The sequence below is a fragment of the Magnolia sinica genome, chromosome 1 (assembly GCF_029962835.1).
Source record: "Magnolia sinica isolate HGM2019 chromosome 1, MsV1, whole genome shotgun sequence".
Taxonomy (NCBI): domain Eukaryota; kingdom Viridiplantae; phylum Streptophyta; class Magnoliopsida; order Magnoliales; family Magnoliaceae; genus Magnolia; species Magnolia sinica.
This window is the reverse complement of record NC_080573.1, coordinates 77,467,069-77,493,100: the sequence shown is the minus strand read 5'-3', so window position 1 is coordinate 77,493,100 and position 26,032 is coordinate 77,467,069. Positions and strand designations below refer to the sequence as shown.

At 37.8% G+C, this 26,032-nt stretch overlaps 1 protein-coding gene across 1 annotated transcript in view; it reads right to left on the bottom strand.

Moving 5' to 3' along the window:
• The window catches only part of LOC131251120 (purple acid phosphatase 22-like), a 37,343-nt gene extending 13,235 nt beyond the window's left edge, over positions 1-24,108 (bottom strand). The window contains exon 1 of the mRNA XM_058251644.1: positions 23,901-24,108. Coding sequence (XP_058107627.1) covers positions 23,901-24,080 — 180 coding nt within the window. The 5' untranslated portion in view covers positions 24,081-24,108. The remainder of the gene's footprint in view (positions 1-23,900) is intronic.
• Positions 24,109-26,032: the final 1,924 nt, after the last annotated feature.

Here is a 26,032-nt window from a genome sequence, read left to right as displayed (position 1 = left end):
GGAACACTCGACCCCTGGGGAGGTTTAATGCTTTTCGACACAACTCTCATATGAGATCCTTCACTTTGCTTGCCCAGAGTCTCAAGGTTATAGGGCAAATCAACCACACCGCTACTTCACTCTAAATTGACAATCAAAGTTTGGTGGGGATCTATCTTTGCTTTAATTCATCTTTCTCCTGCTCCTTATGATCGGCTGAGACATGCTTTGGGTATGGGAAAATTACACCAACAAATATCTGACGTCTTCTGAGAAGGGGTTAATGTTCAACCTCACCTCGCTCTTCAGTCTCTTCAACACGAAGATGAACACTCACTATAAAGAGAGGTTGTTAAATAAGAGAGTAAAAAAACTGCAATAAGACGACGTCGAACGTTAAATTTTAAATACTTCCAGGAGAAAGAGGGGTAACATAAACAATGCCAGCTAGTATAATATGATCAGGAGAACAACTCCATGTGGATCACTAGCAGTTGATGAAGGACTAAAAATGATACGTTAACGGCCGTCAATGGATGGTGTGTGTGTAGTTTCTTTTGGAGGAGCAACTTTTTTTAGGATGAGCAGGCTCGACTGGTGCCTATGTGCACTTCCCATAGGTCGTTGTCTCTTTCTATAACCTTTGTAGCCTTAGTGGCTTCATGAGGTGGAGGCTAAGAGGCTAGTGGAGCCTTAAGAACTAGTGCTTGAGGGACCATCAAAGAAAAAAGACAGTGTGGCTTAGCAATATGATTGAAGCACCAATGGCCTTGATAATAAACATCCCACCAAGCATGAAATCCTAGAGTGGCTAATAGCCGTGAAGGAAGGGCGTGAAGAGAACTTATTTGTCGTAGCATCGAAGCTTTGACAGAGAACCAACTACTCTTTACTCAAAATGAAAATTTCCATTTTAGCAAAAAATGGAGAAAAAAGATACAGAGGAAGAGGAATGCTCTGAGTCAAACTAAAGTGATGAGCACAAAGAGATGATGATAGAATTCAACTCTTACCTTGATGTTTAATCTTCTAACGTCAAAGGCACCGCTTTATGAAAGATTTTAGGCCACCAAATAACTGACCCACAGATAGTTCTGACCCTAACTTGTTCTCGGTCGAAAGGGTCGAATCCTTCACTAATAAACCAAGGCATGCCAAAAGATATGGCCTAAAAAAGAAAAAAAATCATTGTCTAGATGATCAAGATAAAGAGAGTCAAAGATGGATAAGCATTCTCAAAATGGTCATTCGATGAACTTGTGACGAGATAGACAATGATGGATGTGGGTTGGAGAACGAGGAGGCAGAGGTGGTAAAGGTTCAAATAAAGGAGAAGAATATTCATACAACCAAAGTTGGAGAATCCAAAGCAGACCCCCAACTAGATGAATACCTTTGCCGGAAAGGTAAAAAAGAGTCCGATAAAGATGAGAAAGAATAAAAGGAGCAAGGGCTAATTTATGATTGGAAGCTAATACTTTAGCCAAGAAGTAGTATTCTTTGGTCATTTGACCATCCCTGACGTAGAAAAGGAACCGATAGATTCATATCAGGAAGGTACAATGCTCCTAGTTGGAGACTTTTCCTTTTGCCTTGGCCTCCTTTTTAATGAAATGCCATAATAAATAAATATGCTATGGTTATTAAAGAAAGGAGGAGAAGGCCATCGAAGGCCAACATTAATGATTTCACCGATGGTCAGGAGGTCACTGATGACACAAATGTTTAAAATTGTAGGGCTCATCAGCCCACATCTAAACTGGAAGACATTGTGAGAACGACTCCATAAACAAATGGCTGAAGCTAAAAGAGCATAATGGAAAGATTGAAGTGCTTAAGATGATTGTACTCATATATCCCAATGGATTTTTATAGATTGCCAAAGGAGGCTTCCACCCGGTTCAGTCGATTAATCTAGTTAGTGTGGAAATGCAGCCAAAGTTTGTACTTTAGGGCATTCAATTTCCACAATAACCAATCAAGAGAGCCGACCTCGAGTAGAAGCCTCTCATCTTGATAAGAAGGGAAGAACTGAGAAAGAGAAGAACGGTCACTGGAAAAGGAAGGTAGAAATGCAAGTTTAAGGACCTGTTCCCTATCAAAAGAACTAGAAGAAGAGGTTTTAGTGGTAGATAGTACCTCAAGCGAAATCGAAACCTAAAAATGCTCAATAATGAGAGATACCAAAGAGGGAGTAGGCACTTTACTTGGAGTATGCTTCATTTCAAAAATCTTAAAGAAGGAAGAAGAAGAGAAGAAAAGTTGGAAAAGAGTGGAAGGGTTGAGGAGATTTGGTGAGATCGAAGGGAGAAGACAATTGATAAAAATGAAAAATGTAGTAGCAGAAAGGCCTCTGAAGATTGTTTTGGAAAATTTGGTAATTGATTCTTGTTCCTTCAATTAAGATTTTTAATAATGACATATGATTTTTGAGATATTAGCCGACAAGAGGCTATACAAAATAACCGAAAGTAAACCCCTTGCTGTCATGTGTCGCTTGTCACTCCCAACCAAAAAGCCAAATAACACAACATTTCTTCACATTCTCTTAATGCAAAGAGACATGGGGGCATTTTTTATTAGCCTGACAAGAAATCACCATGTGTCCACACACTTGTTCGAAAATAGGAGAGAAACATACATGCAGTAGGAAGAGACTGCAAATGCCTATCTATTGTGGACACATATCTTGTCAAAAGTACAGATGCTTAAAGTTGTACATATGGTCAAAACTTGAAAGATGGTCGTCTCTTGGATGACATGCGACCAATAAACGAAAGGCAAGCAGGACCCTAATGTGTAGAGAAAGTTTTCGTTCACTTTCTATTGTTAGACTCTTGCATAGCCAATAATCACATGACATGAGCGATTCAGGACTTTAATTCAAAAGGGAATTATCTCCGAGGAACATCCAAGACTTTTCTAGAAGCCACAAGAAAACCAAAGCAGACAACGAGAAGCCATCCGATGATAAAAACATATTGCTTATGGTGGCATAATACACCAAGGACTCTAGAATTAAGTAGGATAGAATTGTTATATGATCGAAAGACTCTTGCACAAGTTACTGGATCTTACATGGCCATTGCCTCTAAAAAAACTATAAAAGCAACGCTCAATGATGAGCTTAAGGCCTCACACCAATACAATCACACACAAACTTTCATCTCTAAATTGCTTATCTCTTTCATCCCCCATGGACATCTATTAATTTAATTTTAGTTTCCTCCACTTCTATCTAGCACCATGCTACATCAAGTCTGGAACCGTTAGTTTCATTATTATTCAGTGCACTATTGCAGTACGCTAATAGGATAGTATAAATATTCATGACCCCCATCATTAGATCCCCAAATTACTGAGTCCTTACATAAGTATAAATATTCATGACCCTCATCGTTGGATCCCCAGATTACCGAGTCCTTACATAATAACTCTTGATCGTATCATGTTGATCATTCGCCAACATCTTCTTATAACCATATGGTATTTTCTGCAATCGTCCTAGGACCATCTAGTAGTAATGGTCACGACTAGTTTGCCAACACAGACCATAATAGGTAATCTCTGCTACTTATTTACTTTTCTTTTTATTGAAGCTAATTCAGCACATGAGTCACAAGTGTTCATTTAATTCTAGTAAAAAATAACCCTGGCATGCAGGCACTTAATCTATTCGCACGGCTGTCCGTGTGGCCACGTGTCCAGATTCAACAACAACAGGTACAACATGGTAGCAGTAGCACACAAAAGCGGGCGGTCCTTTAGATCTTTGGACACGTGACATATATCATAACTAACCAATTGGTTGGCCCAAAATGCATAAGGCCATAAGCAAAATCTTGCACAAAAGAATCAGACCATCCTTTATTTTATTTTTCTTTCTTTATTTTCTATTATTATTATTTTAATGTTGTTGATGTCTTAAATCTATAAACAACAAGGTTTGTCGATGCCATTGACAGACCACTCGATGCCATCAAGTAGAGGTCGATGCCTTTGAAAAAATTTAAAAAAATCCATGTTGGTTGCTGGAACATTTTGCTGTTGCTACTCAATGTCATCAAAGGTGTTCGATGCCATCGACAGGTCCTCCAGGGTCATCGATGCCATCGAAGTCCCATCGAGCGCCCATGCAGAGTTGTGTAAGTGTAGGATTTGTTTCCTATTCTAATTGAGATACTTTATATATCAGGTGTAATCGGGATTTGGTTGTAGTAGAAGAGTTCTAGGGCTTTTTAATTCATTCTTAAGGGTTTCAAGGGCATAGCTCGGGCTTATGAAGTGGATTGAGGCTTGTTTGAATCGGTAATACTTTATTTATAGTAATTTCTGATTTTATAGTGCATACTTGTTGCTTTGTGTTGTGGTTTTTTTTTCTTAAAGGGTTTTTCCATGTAAAATTTAGATTATTTCTATTTGGACTTTGTTGTGCAATTGTGTCTACTTTTCTTAATTCATCTTTGTGTGCTTTTGCGGTTCCCCAACAAGTGGTATCAGAGACAACATTGGGAAGAAAATCAAATATGAAAGCAAGGTATCAATGACATCTAACCCGAAGTTTGATGTAGAAAAATATTATGGTAAAAATAATTTTGAACTATGAGAAGTTAAGATGAACAGTATCCTATTTCAACAAGGATTGGATGAAGTTCTCCTTGAAAATCTACTGGAATCTATGACTGATGATGAATGAAATAAGATGAATAAGAAAGTGAGAACCACTATCCAATTATGCTTAATGGATGAGGTCCTATATAATGTCATGAGAGATAAAACTGCAGCAAATACATGGGAAAAATTAGAGAATAACTATGCAAAAGAAAATCTCTTGAGAATCATTTGTACTTGAAGCTTCAGCTGTTCAATCTAAAGATGATGGAGGGGGCTGACGTCGAAGCCCACATTAATAACTTCAACAAGTTATTTTGTAAATTGTTGGATGTGGAGGAAATTATGAAAGGCGAGGATCAAGCATGCATTTTGCTGAAATCTTTCCCGGCTACGTATGAGTCATTCAAGGACTCTTTGTGTCGGTAAAACAGCCATTAACGTTAAAACCGTTATTTCAGCCCTTCAGTCGAAGGTGATGAGAAAGAAAAGCGGTGATGTGGGTGCTTTTATAGATGCGCTAGTTATGAGGGGGATAAATTCTAAGCGGGATAATGGATCTTCATGATCGAGCTTCGAATCCAAGGGCAAGGGCAAGGGCAAACGAAAGTTAAAATGCTGGAATTGTGGGATGACTGGGCACGTGAAGAAGGATTAAATGATAGAAAGTTCATCATCTTGGTATTGTATGTTGATGACATGCTTATTTTCAGTAATAGCGTGTCAGATATCGACATATTGAAGACTTAGTTATCAAGGACATTTAAGATGAAATATCTGGGGGCTGGGAGGAGGGTTCTTGACATCAACATACATAGAGACAAAGAGAAGTAGGCTATGGTTATCTCAGGCTAAATACGTTGAGAAGGTATTGAAGAAGTATGGGATGGACAAGGCAAAGATAGTTAGTGTTCCCCACATGGCTTATTTTAAGCTATCTTCTAAACAATGTTCTAAAATATATGAAGAAAAGCAGGTTGTGTCTCATGTGCCTTATTCAACCATATGTGGTAGCTTCATGTATGTCATAGTTTGTACAAGACTAGAATTTCACATGTGGTGGTTGTTGTTAATAAATATATGTCTAACCCTGGTAAGCAATACTGGGAGGTAATGAAATGGCTACTTCAATATATTCGAGGTACATGGGACTACGTCTTATCATTTGCGAAATCATGGGACAAGCTGGTAAGTTATGTGGATTCTAATTATGTGGGCAGTGTGGATAATAGAATGTCAACTTCCGGTTACTCGTTTGTGATAACGAGTGGAACGATCACTTGGATGTCAAAGATTCAGTCTGTGGTGGCTCTTTTCACAACCGAAGATAAGTATATGACAGTGATAGAAGCATTCAAGGAAGGTCTTTAGTTGAGGGGGATGATAAATTAGTTTGTGCTTCAGGACGAAGTTGTATTAGTCAATTGTGATAGTGTGAGTGCGATTAATTTGGCTAAAAAATCTATTTATCACTCATGTATTAAACATATTGATGTGCGTCACCATTCTATCTGACATGTACTTGAGGAAGGAGGCATGATTCTAGAGAAGATTCACATAAGCGTGAATCTGGCTGACATTCTTACTAAGGTGGTTCCCATGGAGAAGTTCAAGTTTTGTACTTCTCTGAGCTTGGTGAAGGCGTAAATGGAAAACGGAGTGTGTACGAGAAGCGATTGTGGAGCTAAGATGCAAGGCAGAATTACAGATATGGATAATGAGTTATAAAGAATGAAGATTGAAGACATGGTCAAGATTTTTATTGATGTCTTAAGTTTGTAAACAACCGGGTCTGTTAATGCTATTGAGCAGAGGTCAATGCCATCGACAAATACTTGATGCCATTAAAAAAATCCTTGTTGGTTGCTGCTATATTTTAGTGTTGGTACTCACTATCATTGAAGGTCTTCGATGCCATTGACAGATCCTCGAGGGTCGTCGACGCCATTGAAGTCCCATCGAGCGTGCGTGCAGAGTTGCGTAAGTGTAGGATTTGTTTCCTATTCCGATTGAGATACTTTAAATATCGGGTGTAATCAGGATTTGGGTGTATTAGAAGATTTCTAAGGCTTTCTAATTCATTCCTAAGGGTTTCAAGGGCATATATCGGGCTTGTGAAGTGGATTCGAGGCTTGTTTGAATCGGTAACACTCTCTCTTGTAATTTCTACTTTTATAGTGCGTACTTGTCACTGTGCCATGGGTTTTTTTTTGTTGAAAGGTTTTTTCACATAAAATTTGGATAGTTAGTGTTTGGACTTAGATATGCGATTCTGTGTACTTTGCTTGATTTGTTTTTATGTGCATCTATGGTTTCCCAACATTTAAGACATGCGTTTTCTTTAGAGTACCGGGATTTATTTAGTTAAAATAGGCCTGTAGAGGATGGGGACAACCTCTTGAATGGTTATGATCAATGTACACCTGCTCTCAACTAATTTTCAACCACTTGAAATAACATGACAGATTGCTTGTCGGGCCCATGAGAAAGGAGCTGGACCTGAATCCTCTACAACACAATTTTTTTACTAGAGCCTGAAACATCTATGTTCTGTGGTCCACCACTGGTATATGTAAAAATGGCTTTGCCCATTAGGTTCTATCATCAGCTCTAAGGGATGAGTTGCCAATCATAAATTTGTGTTTGGGGTCACCACGCCATGCATGTTTCATCAAATCCATTAACCGAGAGTAACTCATCACGATGGAGTGAAGATTTAAAAATTGGCCTGACCCAAAACTCATAAAGGCCACACGGAGTTAACCTCTTAGAGGTTCTAAGAGTAATTTTATATTCTCCAAATGGCTTTACACATTAGAGTTGTTTTTTTTTCTTAGTCTAGCTGATCTTTTATAGATATGGTTCAAATAAAGTGTTGAGGTGTGGAGCCAGTACACCAATGTGCCCATTGTAAAACAGAGGTCTTTCACCACGCTGCTTGACCGGCCGAGGGGACTACTCGACTGGTCGAGTGGGTTGCTCGACTCAAAGTGTAAAGAGTCATGTTTTTTGGCCTCGACCAGTCGAGGGTTAGGCTCGACCAGTCGAGAGGGTCCCTCGACCAGTCGACGGTTACGCAGATTCTGCGCGGATTTGGTTCGGACTGCCTAATTTTGAGGCAATTTCGTAGAGGTGCGGAACAGAAGTTTCTAAAACTATAAATAGGGGTCCTAGGGTTATTCTAGGGTAGGAAAAAGGGTTTTCTAAAGTAAGGCTAAGGGTTTTCTATACGTCCAAGGTGAGTATATTGCTTGTAATCTCGTTTTCTTCATAGTGGAAGTTACACCCATGATTTTTTACCCTTGTTGGGGTTTTTCCACGTATATTCTGTCTTGTGGTTTGTTGGTATGCTTGGATTCTACTTCTAGATTATATTTTTCCTGTTTATCGTTTGTGGGTAAGACCGGAGATTGGATCTCAGTTCACCTGCATTGTTGGCGTGCTGCGCAACAACTGGTATTAAAGATTTGGCTTAGTTCAAGTGGGAGCGATGTTGGAAGAAGGGAAGACTAGAATTAAGAAGTTTGATGGTTCAAACTTTTCCTTCTGGAAGATGCAGATGGAGGATTATCTGTATCAGAAGGACCTCTATATTCCTCTAGGAGGAAAAGAGAAGAAATCAGAGAATATGACAGATGATGAATGGTCTTTATTGGATCGGAAGGCATTAAGAACGATCCAACTCTCTTTGTCTAAGAGCTTCGCCTTCAATATATCCAAGGTGAAGACCACAAAAGAATTAATACAAGATCTAACTACGATTTATGAGAAATCCTCAGCATCTAACAAGGTTCATCTTATGAAATGACTATTCAACATGAAGATGCCAGATGGTGGGAGCGTAGCTGAACATCTAAACGAGTTCAATACAGTCACGAGCCAATTGGAATCCATTGGCACCACTTTTGATGACGACGTTAGGGCGTTATTGATCTTGTCTAGTTTGCCAAATAGTTGGGATGGTTTGGTGATTACCGTGAGCAATTCTTCAGGGTCGACAAAGCTGAAGTTCGATGATGTGGCCGGTCTAATTCTCAGCGAAGAATCTAGAAGAAAGGCATCAGGAGTTTCAGGGGATTCGGGAATTGCTCTAAACGTTGAAGGAAGAGGAAGATCGCTAAACAAAGGAGGTAATAAACATGGACGTTCTAAGTTAAGAAAGAAGTCAACCGAAAGACAAGGACGGGTGTTGGCATTGAGGGAAGAAGGGGCACATGAAACGTGATTATTGGGCGCTTAAGAAATAAGAATGAAGCTCTTAAGGTGGGAAGGATTCAGTGAATCTATCTGAGGAGAGTGACACAGAGGTGTTGATCTTGTCTCTTGATGCGCAGAATGAGTCTTGGGTCATAGACTTGGGTGCTTCGTTTCATGCCACTTTGTGTAAGGAAGTTCTACGTGATTATGTGTCAGGTGACTTTGGAAGAGTCTACCTGGGTGATGACCATATAATATTATTGGAAAGGGAGACGTTCATATAAGTCAAAAAGACAGAACGACTTTGAAATTGAAGGATGTCAGACATGTACCGAGTTTGAGACGAAATTTGATCTCAGTGGGGCAGTTGGCTGATACCGGATATGTGACGACATTGACTAGTGATTCCTGGAAGGTCACAAAAGGTGCCTTAGTGATATCTCGAGGCAAGAAGGAAGGTACTTTGTATGTGACTTCTAGATCATATAGTTGACTCACAGTCGTATCAACTGGAGTGAATGGGCAGTTATGACATCAGAGGTTGAGACGTATGAGTGAGAAAGGGATGAAAGTGCTATTGTCAAAAGGGAAGCTACTATGGCTAAAGTCTATCGACTTGGAATTCTGCGAGGACTACGTGTATGGCAAGCAAAAGAGGGTAAGCTTCAAGAAAATAGGACGAGCTCCAAAGATGCATCTATTGGAGCTTGTGTAAGTGCTTTGTTTTCTAGCTCCTATGATTGTCAAATTTTGTAGTGCCTCTTGGAATCTATATCTTGTGTAGATCATCTTCATGTTCAAGATCATGCAATTCTTGTACAAGTTCAAGATGTTCCACTTCAAGATTCAAGCATCACGAGTATAAGAAATATACAAGTTCAAGAACTACATCAACTGATAGTTCAAACTTTCAAGCTTATACTATGTTAAGAAAATTTACTTTGGTACTCAAAGCTCAAGGTGAATTTCAACTCAAGTAATTCAAATTTAAGCTTCAAAGTGCTACAGATTCAAGCTTTAAAGTAATTCAAATTCAAGCTTCAAAGTATTATAAATTCAAGCTTCAACATACTTCAAGATGTCTGGCTTCATGTACGTCAAGATCAACTATCAACCAAAGTAAATGATGATTCAATGTTCAAACATCGCTTATAAGGTATAAATGACCCTAGATTAACCATAGGTTAGGTCATATTGATTGCATACTTAAATTGGGTCACTTTATAAGTGTATACGCTTTTTCTCGACTAGTTCAAAGTGTTTCATTCAATTCAAGCAAAATCAAGACACCACTCTGAGAGATAAGTTAGTGATATTCTTAAGCTATTTAGTGCTCATTTAATATTCTCTTTAATTAGCTTTTTTGCATTTGATTTTGTATTCTACACTCCAATCTTATTTGAAGAAGGGATTGAATTTTTTCCATTTCTTGGAATCAAAATCAAATCAAGTTAGCCCAAAGTGATTTAATCTAAAAATCATTTAGAACTTAGAACCATATCATAAGTGAGTGTGGACATTGAACATCTACATTGAACTTCTACTCCGAATTGGTTGTACCGGGCTGCATCAAAGGAGAATATCCATATAAGTATTTTACGTTTATTTAAATCTATTTTTTTGGTTTCTATGAGATCATGCCAGGAAAAATCTCTTTCTTTTTATTGGTTTGTCTGAGGTAATCCAGAAAACTCTTGTGTAAGCCCACTTGAAAGATACAACCATGAAGGTTTTAGGTGAACCTTGAAAAACCTATTTCATAGTGAACGCCAGTATCCACTGTGTGAGAATATTGGGAGTGGAGTAGTTGTGTGGCTGTTTTTCTAAACAGTTGGTGTACACACAAGAAAACCACTATAATTTCTGGCCTTGTGGTGAATGATTGATTGTGACATTGTGTGGATGTTGTAATTTCCTTTTTAAGCATTTGTGGAGAATGTTATAATCTTTTATGCAAGTGTGGGAATGCTGTAATAGCTTAGTTATTTTCTTTGCTATTTTATTCTTTATTCTTCTGTATTAGTTTGGGATTTTGATACACAAACCATTATAGGAATCAGGTTGTTCTACCGTAAGCCATTGATTTTTGGTGTAAGGTTGTCCTTAGAACAATATTTGTATCAACCTCTCAATACTTGTACGTTTGAGGTTGTTATTCATTTCTGCATTGTGAGATTGTTTAAGTGCTATCTTTATTTACATTTGTTTATTTTCGCATTTAATTTTTAATTTGGCATAGTCCTATTCACCCCTTCCTCTAGGACTCTTAGCTCGCCCTTTTCAAGTGGTATCAAAGCCTAATAGCTCGCTTTATTTTTTTTGGATTCATTTCCTGAGCTAATCGATCTAAGCTTTTTAAGATGTCAAATTTTGATAGCTTTTTAGTCACTAGGCCTCCACCATTTGATGACTCCAATTATGCCTATTGGAAAGACAAAATGAAGATTTTCTTAAAATCCATGGATGAGAGCGTGTGGCAAGCCACAGTGATCAATTGAACTCCTCCTACCACTGAAGTGACTAGTATTGATGGATCTGTAACTGTAAAAGTAACACTTTATTTTACTTGGACCAATCTTCAGAAAAGTGAGAGTAGTGCCAATGCAAAGGCTCTAAATGTTATTACTTGTGCATTGTCACCGGATGAATTCAAGAGAATTATATCATGTGATACTGCAAAACAAGCTTGGGATGTTTTGGAAATGACGTACGAGGGAACAACAATTTTAAAGAAATCTAAAGTCCAAATCCTCAACCCAAATTTGAGGAAATACGTATGGAAGAAAGTGAAACTTTCATGGACTTCTATATAAGATTGAATGACATTGTCAACTCTATGTGGGGTCTTGGTGATAGAATCCCAGAAAGTAAAGTCTATGCAAAGATACTGCGCTCATTGCTTGAACGGTTCAATTTAAAGGTGACTGCGATCTAGGAACTTCGTGATACGGATAATATGAGGGTAAAAGAATTGGTTGGTTCTTTACAGACCTATGAGTTAAACTTTAAAGCTCCTAAAGGTAAATCCATCACCCTTAAGTCTTCTAAAAATATTTCTCAAGAAAATAACAATTCTGATTTAGAAAATTCTGAAGATGATATAGCCCTTTTAGCTAAAAAGTTTTATAAGATTTTCAAAAGTAAAAAGAGGGTTGATTTGCAAAAACCTAATGAAAAGAAAAATCTAAATCTAAAACTTTGAAATCTTTAAAAGACAGTCAATGTTACAAACGGCCATGAATATGGGCGTCTAACGAATAAATGTCTTAAAAAGGACAAACCTAAAAAGAAAGATATATTGGCTACATGGGATGAATCTTCCTGCTTCGAAGCTTCTTCTGAGTCAGAAGATTCTGAAACCGAGTCGGGTAATGATGTTAAAGCCTTAATGACTCTAGCCAAGTTCACTTTATCAGATGATGATGATTTAACCAGTGAAGAAAATCTGAATAGTGACCATGAAAATGAAGAAGATCTTCAAGATGCTTATAATGCCCTATACAAGGAAAGTTACAAAATTGCTGTAAAACTAGAACTTTAGAAAGAAAAGTTTTCAAAACTAAAAGAAAATTTTGATAATCTAGTCTTAGAAAAATCACACGTTTCAGATTGCTTTGAAAAAACTAAGTGCGACTTAGATTTCTAAACCTCCCTAGTTGAAAACATAAAATCTGAAAATGAAAAGCAAAAACTAAAAGTCTCTTCACTTTTAAGTTTAAAATACACTTGGAGGTATGCCCAAGGTGATCCTAAGTTAGAAAAACTCTTATCCGGATCCAAAAAATGTGGCGATCGAACTGGATTGGGCTACGACAAAAATATTCCTCCTAATCATAAGAATACTCTACCTAAATTTGTGAAAGGGGAGTCTTCTAACTCAAAAGGGAAAAGTCTGAATCAAAATTATTTTAAAAACACTAAGACTTTTCACAACTTAAAACCTAAAAGCAACCATGCCAACTATAAAAATCAGGATCGTAATCTTTTAGCTAAGAAAATTGTTGATTTACTTAAGGAGGTCTTAAAATCTAACTCAGTGAGTCGATCTTATAACAACTACAAACATAAGAAGATAAACTATACTCCTATACCCAAAACTGTAATGAAATGGGTCCCTAAGGTTACGTGTTTGGTTGCCCACACCACTTTCAAAGCTTTGAGCCATTCAAAGTGGTACCTAGACAATGGATGCTCCAGACACATGACAGGTGACAAAGGTCTATTCACCAATCTTAAAGACATGACTGATGGTTCAGTCACATTCAGTGATTGTAGCAACTACGAAATTATTGGCCAAGGTACGGTTCAGCTCTTTAACCTCTCTCTATTTGAGAATATTTTATATGTGGAAGGGTTAAAACATAATTTATTAAACATCTCTCAAACATGCGATAATAATCATAGTGTAAAATTCACCAAGGGTGTGAAATTCTAAATAAAAATGGTTCTGTTATATTAACTGGTCATAGAACTTCTGAAAACTGCTACATTGTGAGTGATTCAAGCTCATCTAATCTATCATATTACATGGTCCATATTGATGAAACCGAATTATGGCATAAATGCCTTGGACATGTACACTGCTGCAACTTGTATAAATTGAGTAAAATAGAGTTGGTAAGAGGTTTACCCATAATACAAAAAGTAGATAAAATATGTGGCGAATACTAGATTGGCAAACAAACCAGGAGTACTCACAAAAAGGTGAACTCCAATGTCACGTCTAAACCACTCGAACTTCTCTACATGGATCTCATTGAACCAACTAGAATGAGAGTTAAGGTGGCAAGAAGTACATTCTGGTAATTGTTGATAACTTTACCAGGCACACTTGGGTAGTCTTCTTAAGAGACAAATCAGAAACTCTCGATGAAGTAAAAATGATACTTAAACGTATCCAAACGGAAAAAGAATCACAAGTCTCTAAGATTGGTAGTGATCATGGTTTAGAATTTGAAAATAACGGTTTTGAGAAATTTTGCAGTGATCAGGGAATATCACATGACTTTTCTGCACTCAAAACACTACAACAAAATGGTGTAGTCGAAAGAAAAAATAGAGGGCTTTAAGAAATGACAAATGTAATGCTAAATAGTATGAAGCTTCCTAAAAATTTTTGGGCCGAAGCCATAAATACTGCTTGTTATATAATTAACCGCATTTATACTAGAAAATCAAATGGTAAAACGGCTTATAAAATGTGGTTTGATAAGAAGCTTACTGTCAAATACTTTCAAATTTTTGGCAGCAAGTGCTACATTTTACGTGACCAAGAAAATCAGGGTAAATTTGACACCAAAAGTGATGAAGGGATATTTTTAGGGTATGCTCTGAATAGTCGAGCGTATCGGGTTCTTAATAAGAGGACTGGTGTAATTCAAGAGTCCATTAATGTGGTTATAGACGATCACTTGAATTCACCTGTCTCAAGTTCAGAAAATGATGAAGATCTTTTAATTAATAAACCAGACTCTTCATTAAGTAAAAATAACACTGAACTGAGGATAGTTAAAGACCATCCTTCTAATCAAATCCTTGGAAACCCTCTCACTGGTGTGCGCACTCGTAAACAACTAGAAGATATGTGTAACTACATGTCCTTTACATCTCAGATAGAACCGGCTAACGTAAAAGAAGCTCTTATTGACGAAAACTGGATTGTTGCGATGCAAGAAGAGCTCCCAAGACCAAAAGATAAATACATTATCAAAACTAAATGGATTTTGAAAAATAAGTCTAATGAACTTGGTAATATTATTAGAAATAAGGCTAGGCTGGTTGTACAAGGGTACACTCAAATTGAAGGCATCGATTATGATGAGACCTTTGCCCCAGTAGCTCGTCTTAAATCAATCAGACTATTTATATCCATTACATGTTTTAGAAAGTTTAAAATATATCAAATGAATGTAAAGAGTGCATTCTTAAATGGAGTTTTGCATGAAAAAGTGTATGTTGAACAACCTTCGGGTTTTAAAGACCCTAAACATGCTAATCATGTCTACCACCTAAAAAAGGCACTTTACAGTTTAAAATAAGCTCCCATGGCATGGTACAAAAAGTTGACTAAGTTTCTACTAAGTCATAACTTTATAATGAGAAGTGTTAATAAGACATTATTTGTAAAGAAACATAATGATCATATACTAATAGTGCAAATCTATGTTGATGATATTATCTATGGATCTACCTGTGCTAACATGACTGTTGAGTTTATAGATCTTATGAAGTCTAAATTTTAAAATGTGCATGGTTGGAGAATTGAATTATTTCCTAGGGTTGCAAGTCAAACAACTACCTGATGGTTTCTTTATCTCTCAAACTAAATATGCTCTAAACTTAGTTAAAAGGTTCAGATTTGAGAGTGAGAAAATTTTTGACACTCCAATGAGTACTACTTTAAAACTCTCAAAGGACTCTACAGGTAAGAGTGTAGATCCTAAGTTGTATCACAGTATGATAGGTAGTTTGCTTTATTTAACTGTGAGCCGACCTGATATTGCATTTAGTGTTGGAATTTGTGCTAGATATCAATTTGACCCTAAAGAGTCACATTTAATTGTTGTTAAGCGGATTATGCGATATGTCCCTAGTTTAGCAAATCTTAGTCTCTGGTATCCACATGATACTAGTGTGCAATTAACTGGTTACACGGATATTGATTGGGCTGGTAACATTGATGATCAAAAATCAACCAGTGGTGGTTGTTTCTATGTTGGGAACTGTTTAGTTTCTTGGCTAAGTAAGAAACAAAGTTACGTATTGCTCTCAACAGCTGAGACTGAATACATTGCTACATGTAATGCATGTATTCATCTTGTATGGATGAAAAGAATACTAAGCGTTATGGAATTGCGCAAGATACTATGGTTTTATATCGTGATAATTCAAGCGCAATTAATATCTCCAAAAATCTAATTCAGCATTCACGAACCAAACATATTGACATTAGATATCACTACAATCGTGAATTAGTAGAAGACAAAATAATTTATTTGGATTATATTCCGACCAAGACTCAACTTGCAGACATATTCACAAAACCGCTCGACAAAAGTAGGTTTGCGAAATTGAAATTTGATCTTGGTATGTGCAATATGAATTGATGATTCATGTCTTTCTGTAACATAATGTATATATTAGTTATTTTGAATTTTTAAAATTTAAAATTTTATGAAAAATTGTACATTTTGTGTTATGCACGACCACTCGAGTACATACTCGACCAGTCGTGGCACGACTGGTCGAGCATGTACTTGACCTGTCGTGAAACATGGGTTTGACCATTTATTTGGGGAAAAATTACTTTTTCTTCATTTGGGTTTTCTTCTCCAATGAGCCCTACGTCGACCGGTCGAACTCATCTTCAATTCATCTATGGTTAGTGTATTGTTTTCAATTTTCTTATAGATTCAAGTCCTTTGCACTTCCTTTTCTTCATTTGTATGGTTTATTTCATGTTTCATGTTGGTTTTTGGAGTTTTTTATTAAAAAATATGACCTATTAGAAACCCATTTTACCTCTTTTGCAATCTCTTTATTTTTTTATTTCTTTATTGTAAATGGAGGGTAGAACCAAGAAGAAAGGATCTTGTGGTCCCTCTTCATCTCGTTTAACTCCTATCATGGTGCGCCACCTTCGGTCGCCCGAGGATGATCCCACTTATGTGTGGGATATTCGTTTGCGCAATGTGATAGTAGAACGACCGATTAACATTGATCATTTGGTTCCTTTTGATATCCTTCCTTTCCTTCAGTCTATAGGATGGGATAACATACTACATTGGGGTGGACCTGCATACCGCTCCATTGCGCAAGCTATGTATGCTTGCATTATTAATTTTTCTACTGAAAATCTGACATTTACTATTGCGACTAGAGAAGGTCCAATTGATGTGGACCGTCATCTTATTTCTGGATTAATGGATATACCTGTCAATGATGAAGGTATTCCCATTAGTACTCTAATGGCAAAACCATCTGAAACTGAGAAGCGAATGCTCACTAGAGATTTATGTAATATAGATGCGAAATGGAGTATTGGTAATGCGCTCGCCTCCAAGTTTCTATTACCCAGATAAAAATATTTCATAGGATTTTCATTTCAAATTTCTATCATCGATCTGGTAATAAAACCGAACTTACCACGTTCATGGTTCGTATTCTTCATTCTATCATTTCTGAAATCTCTATATGTCTTCCTTCTTTGATTTGTCATAGCATAATTCAGTTCTGTCTCCACCCAAGTCACAATGATATACCTTTTGCTTATCTTATAACTGTGTTAGCTACCCATAGTTTAGTGGCTATGCCTGTTGGAGAAGCTCCCATTCATCTTTTACCCTTCAACAACTCTAACATTAACAAGATGAATTTGAAGTTGGCCCCCAGGCCAAGTTGATGTAGGTGCTGGTGGAGCTACTGCCGCAAATGCAAAGGAAGGTGATTTGCCTCCAGATGATGTCAACATGGATGACCTCTTTGATGAAATTGAATTCGATTTTGCTGCTGATCCTGATTATCAGCCATCTGACTTTGATGCACATTTGCGCTCACTTGAGGAGAAGGTTGAAAGTATGAATGTCTTATGAAATGCAATTTAAATATATGCGCAAGTATCTGAAGCGCATTAATAAGGGATTTAATCAAATTGATCCTTTCATACCTGCTCCTTCGGGTTCAAATTAGTATTTGAATATGTGTTATCTAATAACTTTTAAAATACTTGAACTTCTCTTGTTTTTTATGCTTAGACATGCTTGCTTATGGACTTGGTTAACTTAGTAATCTTGTTCCTATATTCTCTTATTCATCATTACTCTTCTAATTACTTCCTTATTTATCTACTTCCATTATATTTTATTGGTTCTTTCCTTTGTCATATTGTGACAAAAAGGGAAAGAATTTTATCATGCTTGTGAAATATGGAATTGTGGATAGGTACATTTTTTTTACTGTATGATATTAAGGGGGAGTATTGTTGAGTATTGATGAGAGTATTGGTGCGTTTGGTGCGTATTGATTTAACCAGGTTATTGTAACTGGTGCATGACTCTTTAACCGGGTTGTTGTAACCGGTGTCTGATACTTTGTTCTGCGCATATTGTGCATGATTCTTTATTATGCGTGTTATGCTTATCTTATTTTAATGAAGTGTGTTTTGTTACAAATTTGACAAAGAAGGAGATTGTAAGTGCTATGTTTTCTACTTCCTATGATTGTCAAATTTTGTAGTGCCAAAACCTCTTGGAATCTATATCTTGTGTAGCTCATCTTCATGTTCAAGATCATGTAATTCATGTATAATTTCAAGATATTCCACTTCAAGATTCAAGCATCACAAGTATAAGAGATATACAAGTTCAAGAACTACATCAACTGATAGTTCAAACTTTCAAGCTTCTACTATGTTAAGACAATTTACTTTGGTACTCAAAGCTCAAGGTGAATTTCAAGTAATTCAAATTCAAGCTTCAAAGTGCTACAAATTCAAGCTTCAAAGTAATTCAAATTCAAGCTTCAAAGTGTTACAAGTTCAAGCTTCAACATACTTCAAGATGTCAAGCTTCATGTACGTCAAGATCAACTATCAACCGAAGCAAATGATGATTCAATGTTTAAACATCACTTATAAGGTATGAATGACCCTAGATTGACTATAGGTTAGGTCATATTGATTGCATACTTAAATTGGGTCACTTTATAAGTATATAGGCTTTTTCTCGACTAGTCTTAGTTTATGTTCGACTAGTCCTAGTACTGGCTCGACCAATCAAAGGTTTGTTACTAATTTTTAGGATTTACTGTTATAGCCTCGACTAGTCCTAAAGACTGCTTGACCAGTCGATTGAACAGTGCTCGACCAGTCGAGAAGGCTCGACTCAAAGTCCAGCAACCAAATTGGGTCCCACACGACCAGTCGTGGGCATGGCTCGACTGGTCGTGGAGGCCACTCGACCGGTCGTGCAAGCCCTTCGACCAGTCATGGAATGACTTTATCTTATCGCGCCTGAATTTTTAAAAGTTTGTTGGTCCTTCGACCAGTCGAGCTGACCACTGGGCCAGTCGAGTGAGCAGTTTCTATACTTATAAATAAAGCATGATTTTCAGATTTTTTCATTTAATTTAAGCAAAATCAAGACACCACTCTGAGAGATAAGTTAGTGATATTCTTAAGTTATTTAGTGCTCATTTAATATTCTTTTTAATTAGTTTTTTTTTACATTTGATTTTGTATTTTACATTCTAATCTTATTTGAAGAAGGGATTGAAGTTTTCTCATTTCTTGAAATCAAAATCAAATCAAGTTAGCCCAAAGTGATTTAATCTAAAAATCATTTAGAACTTAGAACCTTTTTATAAGTGAGTGTAGACATTGAACATTTATGTTGAACTTCTACTCCAAATTGGTTGTACTAGGCTGCATCAAAGGAGAATATCCAGATAAGTATTTTACATTTATGTAAATCTATTCTTTTAGCTTCTTTAAGATTGTGCCAGGAAAAATCTCTTTCTTTTTATTGGTTTATCTAAGGTGATCCAGAAAATTCAGAGTGTAGGGTTTTTAAATTGTATAAGCCCACTTGAAAGACACAATTGTGAAGGTTTTAGGCAAACCTTGAAAAACCTATTTCATAGTGAACGCCAATATCCACTGTGTGAGGATATTGGGAGTGGAGTAGTTGTGTGGCTGTTTTTCTAAACAGTTGGTGTACACACAAGCGAACCACTATAATTTCTGGCCTTATGGTGAATGATTGATTGTGACATTGTGTGGATGTTGTAATTTTTTTTAAAGCATTTGTGGAGAATGTTGTAATCTTTTATGCAAGTGTGGGAATGTTGTAATAACTTAGTTACTTTCTTTGCTATTTTATTCTTTATTCCTCTGTGTCAGTTTGGGATTTTGATACACAAACCGTTATAAGAATCAGGCTGTCCTACCATAAGCCATTGGTTTTTGGAGTAAGGTTGTCTTTGGAACAACATCTGTATCAACCTCTCAATACTTGTACGTTTGAGGTTGTTATTCATTTCTGCATTGTGAGATTGTTTAAGTGTTATCTTTATTTGCATTTGTTTATTTCCGCATTTAATTTTTAATTTGGCATAGTCCTATTCACTCCCCCGTAGGACTCTTAGCTCGGCCTTTTTAGCTTGTACACACTAATGTGTAGGGATTGACACATGCATCATCTCTTAGTGGCTCACATTATTTTATTTCTTTTATTGATGATGCCAATAGAAAACCGTGAGTTTATTTCTTAAAGCACAAATCTGATATATTCGATGTATTTAAGAAGTGGAAAGTAATGGTAGAAAATGAGACAGGTAAAATAGTAAAATGTGTTAGATCAGATAATGGGGGAGAGTAGTGTGATAAAAGGTTTGAGGAGTATTGTGCAGCAAATGAAATCAAACATCAAAAAATGATTCCAGGGGCACCACAGTAAAACGGTGTGGCTGAGCGCATTAACAAGACTATCCTTGAGTGCGCCAGGAGCATGAGGTTACATGCAAGGTTGCCCAAGATGTTTTAGGCAGATGCTATGAATATTGCCATATATCTCATCAATAGAAGTCCCTCAGCACCATTGGATGGTGGGCTACCAGAAGAAACGTAGATTGGGAAAGAAGTGAATCTTGCACATCTCAAAGTGTTCGGTTGCACTTCATATGTTCACATTGATGCGGAGCACAGAAACAAGCTAGATGCGAAGTCCAAGAAGTGCACGTTTATAAGATACGGGTAGCATGATTTTGGCTATCGATTTTGGGATATAGAGAACCAGAAAATCATCAGAAGCAAAGATGTAGTTTTTAATGAAAAAGTGATGCATAAGGACAGTATGCAGCAAAAACAAAATAAGGCCGATGAGAAAGAATTCGTAGAGTTGAAAGAGTTACCAGACATGGGTGTTACAGTGTCACAGGATGAGCATGCATAGAAGTATAATGAGGCAGAGCCGCAGACACCGATTGTAAGGAGGTCTACTCGGGAGAGGAGACCGAAGGTCTGATACTCACCCTCCTTACATTATCTACTACTAACAGATAATGGTGAACTAGAATATTTTGAAGAGGCATTACAGTTAGATACACAGGTTAAGTGGGAGCAAGCCATGGATGATGAGATGGACTCTCTTGAGTCCAATCGTACGTGGGAGCTAGTCACTTTTCCTAAGGGTAAGAAAGCTCTTCATAACAAGTGGGTTTACAAACTAAAGGAGGAGCACGATGGTTCGAAACGGTACAAGGCCAGATTGGTTGTGAAAGGGTTTCAACAAAAGGCAGTTATCGACTTCACTAAAATATTTTCACCAGTGATGAAAATGTTTACGATTCGCATGGTCTTGAGTATAATGGCTACAGAGGACTTACATCTAGAATATCTAAATGTTAAGACAGTCTTTCTTCATGTGGACCTTGAAGAAGAGATATACATACTTCAGCCAACAGGATACATGGTACCAGGAAAGGAAAATAATGTGTGTAGACTGAAGAAGAGTCTGTATGGTCTGAAGCAGGCCCCGAGGCAGTGGTATAAGAAGTTCGATAGTTTCATGTCGGGAAACAGTTTTAGGAGATGTTATGCAAACCATTGTTGATATTTGAAGAAATTTGATACGTCGTACATCATCCTTCTTATGTATGTTGATGATATGCTTATGGCCGGATCAATCATGAAGGACATCTCCTATCTCAAAAGACAATTGTCTAGAGAATTTTCCATGAAGGATTTAGGAGCTGCAAAACAAATCCTATGTATGAGGATAAAGCGTGACAGAGAAAACAAGAAACTAGTTTTGTCACAGGTAGAGTACATAGCCAAGGTACTTGATCGATTTAGTATGGGAGGTGCTAAGCCGGTTAGCACTCCATTAGCCAACCACTTAAAGCTTTCTAAGGAGAAATGTGCTATTACACAGGAGGAATGAGACTACATGACTAAAGTCCCATACGCGTCAGCTATTGGGAGCCTCATGTATGCTATAGTGAGCACGAGGTCAGATATTGCTCAAGCAGCGGGAGTTGTTAAAAGGTTCATGAACAACCCCGAGAAGGAACATTGGGAAGCTGTGAAGTGGATCCTTAGATATCTGGTAGGTACTGTGAATGTAGGGTTGTGTTATGGAGGATCCAAAATCAAGATACAAGGCTATATAGATTCAGATTTGGCATGAGATATCGACAACAGAAGAAGCACTATTGATATGTCTTTACTCTGGGTAGTGCTGCAGTCAGTTGAGTCTCTCAGTTACAAAAGATAGTATCCATCAGTACAACGGAAGCAGAATATGTTCCAACTACAGAAGTGCGAAAGGAGATAATGTGGATGTAAGGTTTCATGGAATAGTTGGGAAAGAGGTAAGCAAATTGCAAGATGTACAATGACAGTCAGAGTACAATACACTTGGCTAAGAATTTAGCCTTTCATTAAATGACTAAGCATATTGACATCAGATATCACTTCATACATTCGTTACTGGAAGATGGATCGATTGCTCTAGAGAAGATCCATACAAGTGAGAACTCTACAGATATGCTGACGAAGGCGGTCACACGGGAGAAGCTGAAGCTTTGTTCAGCTTTGATTGGTCTTTAGGCTTGAAGACGGGGAGGTGGTGCACTCTTGATGTAGAAAACGAAGGATTATGGTGATGTGTCTCCAAGTGGGAGATTATTGAGGCGTGGAGCCAACACACCAATGCACCCATTGTAAAACGGAGGTCTTTCATCGCGCTGCTCGTCCGGTCGAGGGGACTGCTCGACTCAAAGTCTAGAGAGTCATGTTTTTTAACCTCAACCAGTCGAGGCCCTAGCTCGACTAGTCGAGGGTTACGCAGATTCTGCGCAGATTTGGTGCGGACTGCGTAATTTTGAGGCAGTTTCGTAGAGGTTCAGAACGAAAGTTTTTAAAAATATAAATAGGAGTCCTAGGGTTATTCTAGGGTAGGAAAAATGGTTTTCTAAAGCAAGACTAAGGGTTTTCTAAAAGTCCAAGGTAAGTATATTACTTGTAATCTCATTTTCTTCATAGTAGAAGTTTGCGCCTGTGGTTTTATTTATTTATTTATTTATTAACCCTTGTTGGGGTTTTTCCACGTATATTCTGTCTTGTGGTTTATTGGTATACTTGGATTCTACTTATAGATTATATTTCTTCATGTTTATCGTTTGTGGGTAAGATCGGAGATTGGATCTCGATTCACCTGCATTGTTGGTGTGCTGCGCAACATAAGGATTATCATCTAATGGACGGACTAGATTTACATCTACAACATGGTGGACCCAACGGAACTTGAGTGTTTTATGGACTGCCTTAAAACATGCGCTGTAGACGATTCATCTCCAAGGAGGCCTCCGCTGCCAAAAAGCATAAAAGGAAGCTAAAATCTCCTTAAATAGAAACTGTTACTTGAACTTCTATGTCGCGTAATCTCAATTCAGTTCGTGAGTGATTTTCTGCATCCTGGCCCATTTACGTTAGGGACCAAGAAATGAAATGGTGTCGTGAGTTCCATCTATAAATAGACCGAACGACGGTATGAGGAAACCTCCACCTTACAATTTGTTTCCCACATGCCTTATCATCACGTTACAGTCAACTTGGGCCACAGAAATTCATGTGGAGGAGAGAGGCGATTCAACGAAAAGGGGAGTGTAAGATCCTGTAAATTCATCAAGTGAGCTAAGTACCCTCATCAGGTGGGCCACATGTGCACATTGATATGCACTATTGCTCCTTTTTTTCTTCTGTCATCCACTATTTTCATACATATCCGGCCCCACCTAATTAGTTGAGCGGTCTCAGTTTAGGTGCGGGGAATGTAGTTGGTGGTGCGAATGTAGTTGGTGTGACGCACCACTTGAGTGTTTCGGACCTGGCAATGGTACGCTACTTTGCCATGAATCGTCTCTTCAATCTCTCCTAGCAAAATCGTCACATCGCATGCGTTGGAGAACATTCAGGACCATTTATCCCACGGGCCACACATTAGTTGTTGCCCGGTTTTCATGTTTCAATCTTATTGACATTGCATGTCAGAGAGAGAGAGAGAGAGAGAGAGAGAGAGAGAGAGAGAGAGAGAGAGAGAGAGAGAGAGAGAGACCTGTTGGGGTTGAGAACTGGACCCATTATGAAGGGTGGAGATGAGATTGCGGGGCGGTGGCCGGATGTATTCATCCGAGGCTTGAGAATGTAGGAAGAACCACGTGCAACAAACTAGAACCCACCTGAGCACATGCGACCGCAGACACTCCATTTCTCTCAAGGACTGCAGCACAAACATGTAAGCCTTAAAGGGATATGCACATATACATATAGGGGGGGTGCGGGGCGTTTGACAGCGGAAAAAAAAAATAATAAAAGAATTCCATGGGAGGAAAAAAAAAATAATAGAAGAATTCCATGGCGTCAAGGAATTCATTTACATGCCTAGGATATGCTTTCAGAATTCCCCGGCTACACTCTAAAGACCTTCGGAGTTTGGCGGCTTAGCTTGGCTTGGCTTGGCTTCGGATTGCCGGTTCTCAAGTGGAAAATCAGGGAAGCGGATGGGGTGGTTTACCACACACCACCGACTTCCATGGTATGTTGACATCACCAAGTTATGTGGGCCCCACCATGAGGTATGTGTTATATCTAAACTGTCCGTCCATTTAGTGAAATCTTTTTAAATAAGACATACAACAATCAAGCGGACAAAACTACATAAAATAGTGGAGGATTGAAAATCTATCATTGAAGCCTTCTAGGGGTTTACATAAGTTTTGGATCAATCTGATATTTATTTATTTTTCTTCTTCTATGTTTGTATGATTTTACGAGCAGATTTAACAGAAAATAAACATTATATTAGACCCTATAATGGATGGATATTACAGTGGGATCCCACTGCTATTTGTGGTGTGGTCCACTTGAGTTTCGGATATTACTCATTTTAGGGCTCATCCTCTAAAATAATCTTGTCAAATGAATGGACAGTGTGGATATAATAAATACATCATGTTGGGCCCACCTTGATGATGTGTAGTATATCCACTCAGCCCATCCAAATTTTCATCCCATTCTAGGACTCGGTCTCAAAAAATTAGGCACATCCAAATCTCTAGTGGACAACACCACGGGATGTTGTGGTGATTGAATATCCACCATTAAATTTTTTTTACAGCTCATCGTAATGTTTATTTGCCATTCAACTGAAGGGAAAATATAAAGATCAGCTTGGTCCAAAATTTTGTGGCTCACATAAAGTTTTATTCATCATTCACCACTTTTCCAGTGGTGTGGACCATTTGAGGTTTCGACCTTCTTAAAATTTAGGATAACATTTAAAATTAGCTGAAAAAATGGAAGGACAGTGTGGATATACAACATATTTATCACGGTGGGCCCACACGGTCAAGGTAACACCCACTAAGGTACTACAGGGTAACGCCTGATCCGCTCCCATTTGTATGGCACCACCCACGTTTTGGCTAATTAAATATAACCACCCAAAATTTAAAGGAAAAATTAAAAGCATTATGGGTTTTGACTTTCTTAATTTACTAGTATTCGTTGGTGTCCATCACCCTATTTTGTCTAAATGACAAAACTAACCCATAATATGTGAAATGATGATCCCTCCCATAGAAATGAAATAAATACTCTTCCTACTAATCAAATATTTCGAGTGAACATGTGAAATCACCATTGCTCTCTCATCTGACATCTAATATTAATGGACGACAATTTGAAGCATTCAAAAAATATGTAGACAACATTTTGGACCCTCTAATGATAATAGATGCAATCTAGACCGTTAAAAAGTTCATGAAGGGCCCATGAGAGAGAAAGGGACGGAGGTTTTGTGTGTTTGTGTCTGAGAGAGAGGAGCAAACCCGACCCGTATCTGTGTGAGAGAGAGAGAGAGAATGGATTGTCAATGGTCTGGATTAGGGCCTGCCCAAGCTCTATCCACGCCCAACCCATATTCTTCTACCTATGCCTAAACCTGTGACCTTGACAGGCCAAAATATTCCAACCCGTGCCTGCCAGGAATACAAATATATGGTACGGCCAAGCCTAGCCTGAGTCCAAACTTGACTATTCCTAGTGAGATAGAGAGAATATAGCATGGGTTCACTTGATTATTGGACCAACCAATGAATCTAATCCAACACCCGCCATTGACATAATCCGAATGTTACGCTCCCAAAATGATGCCTGGGCACCTAGCCCACCCTTGAGGTATGACAC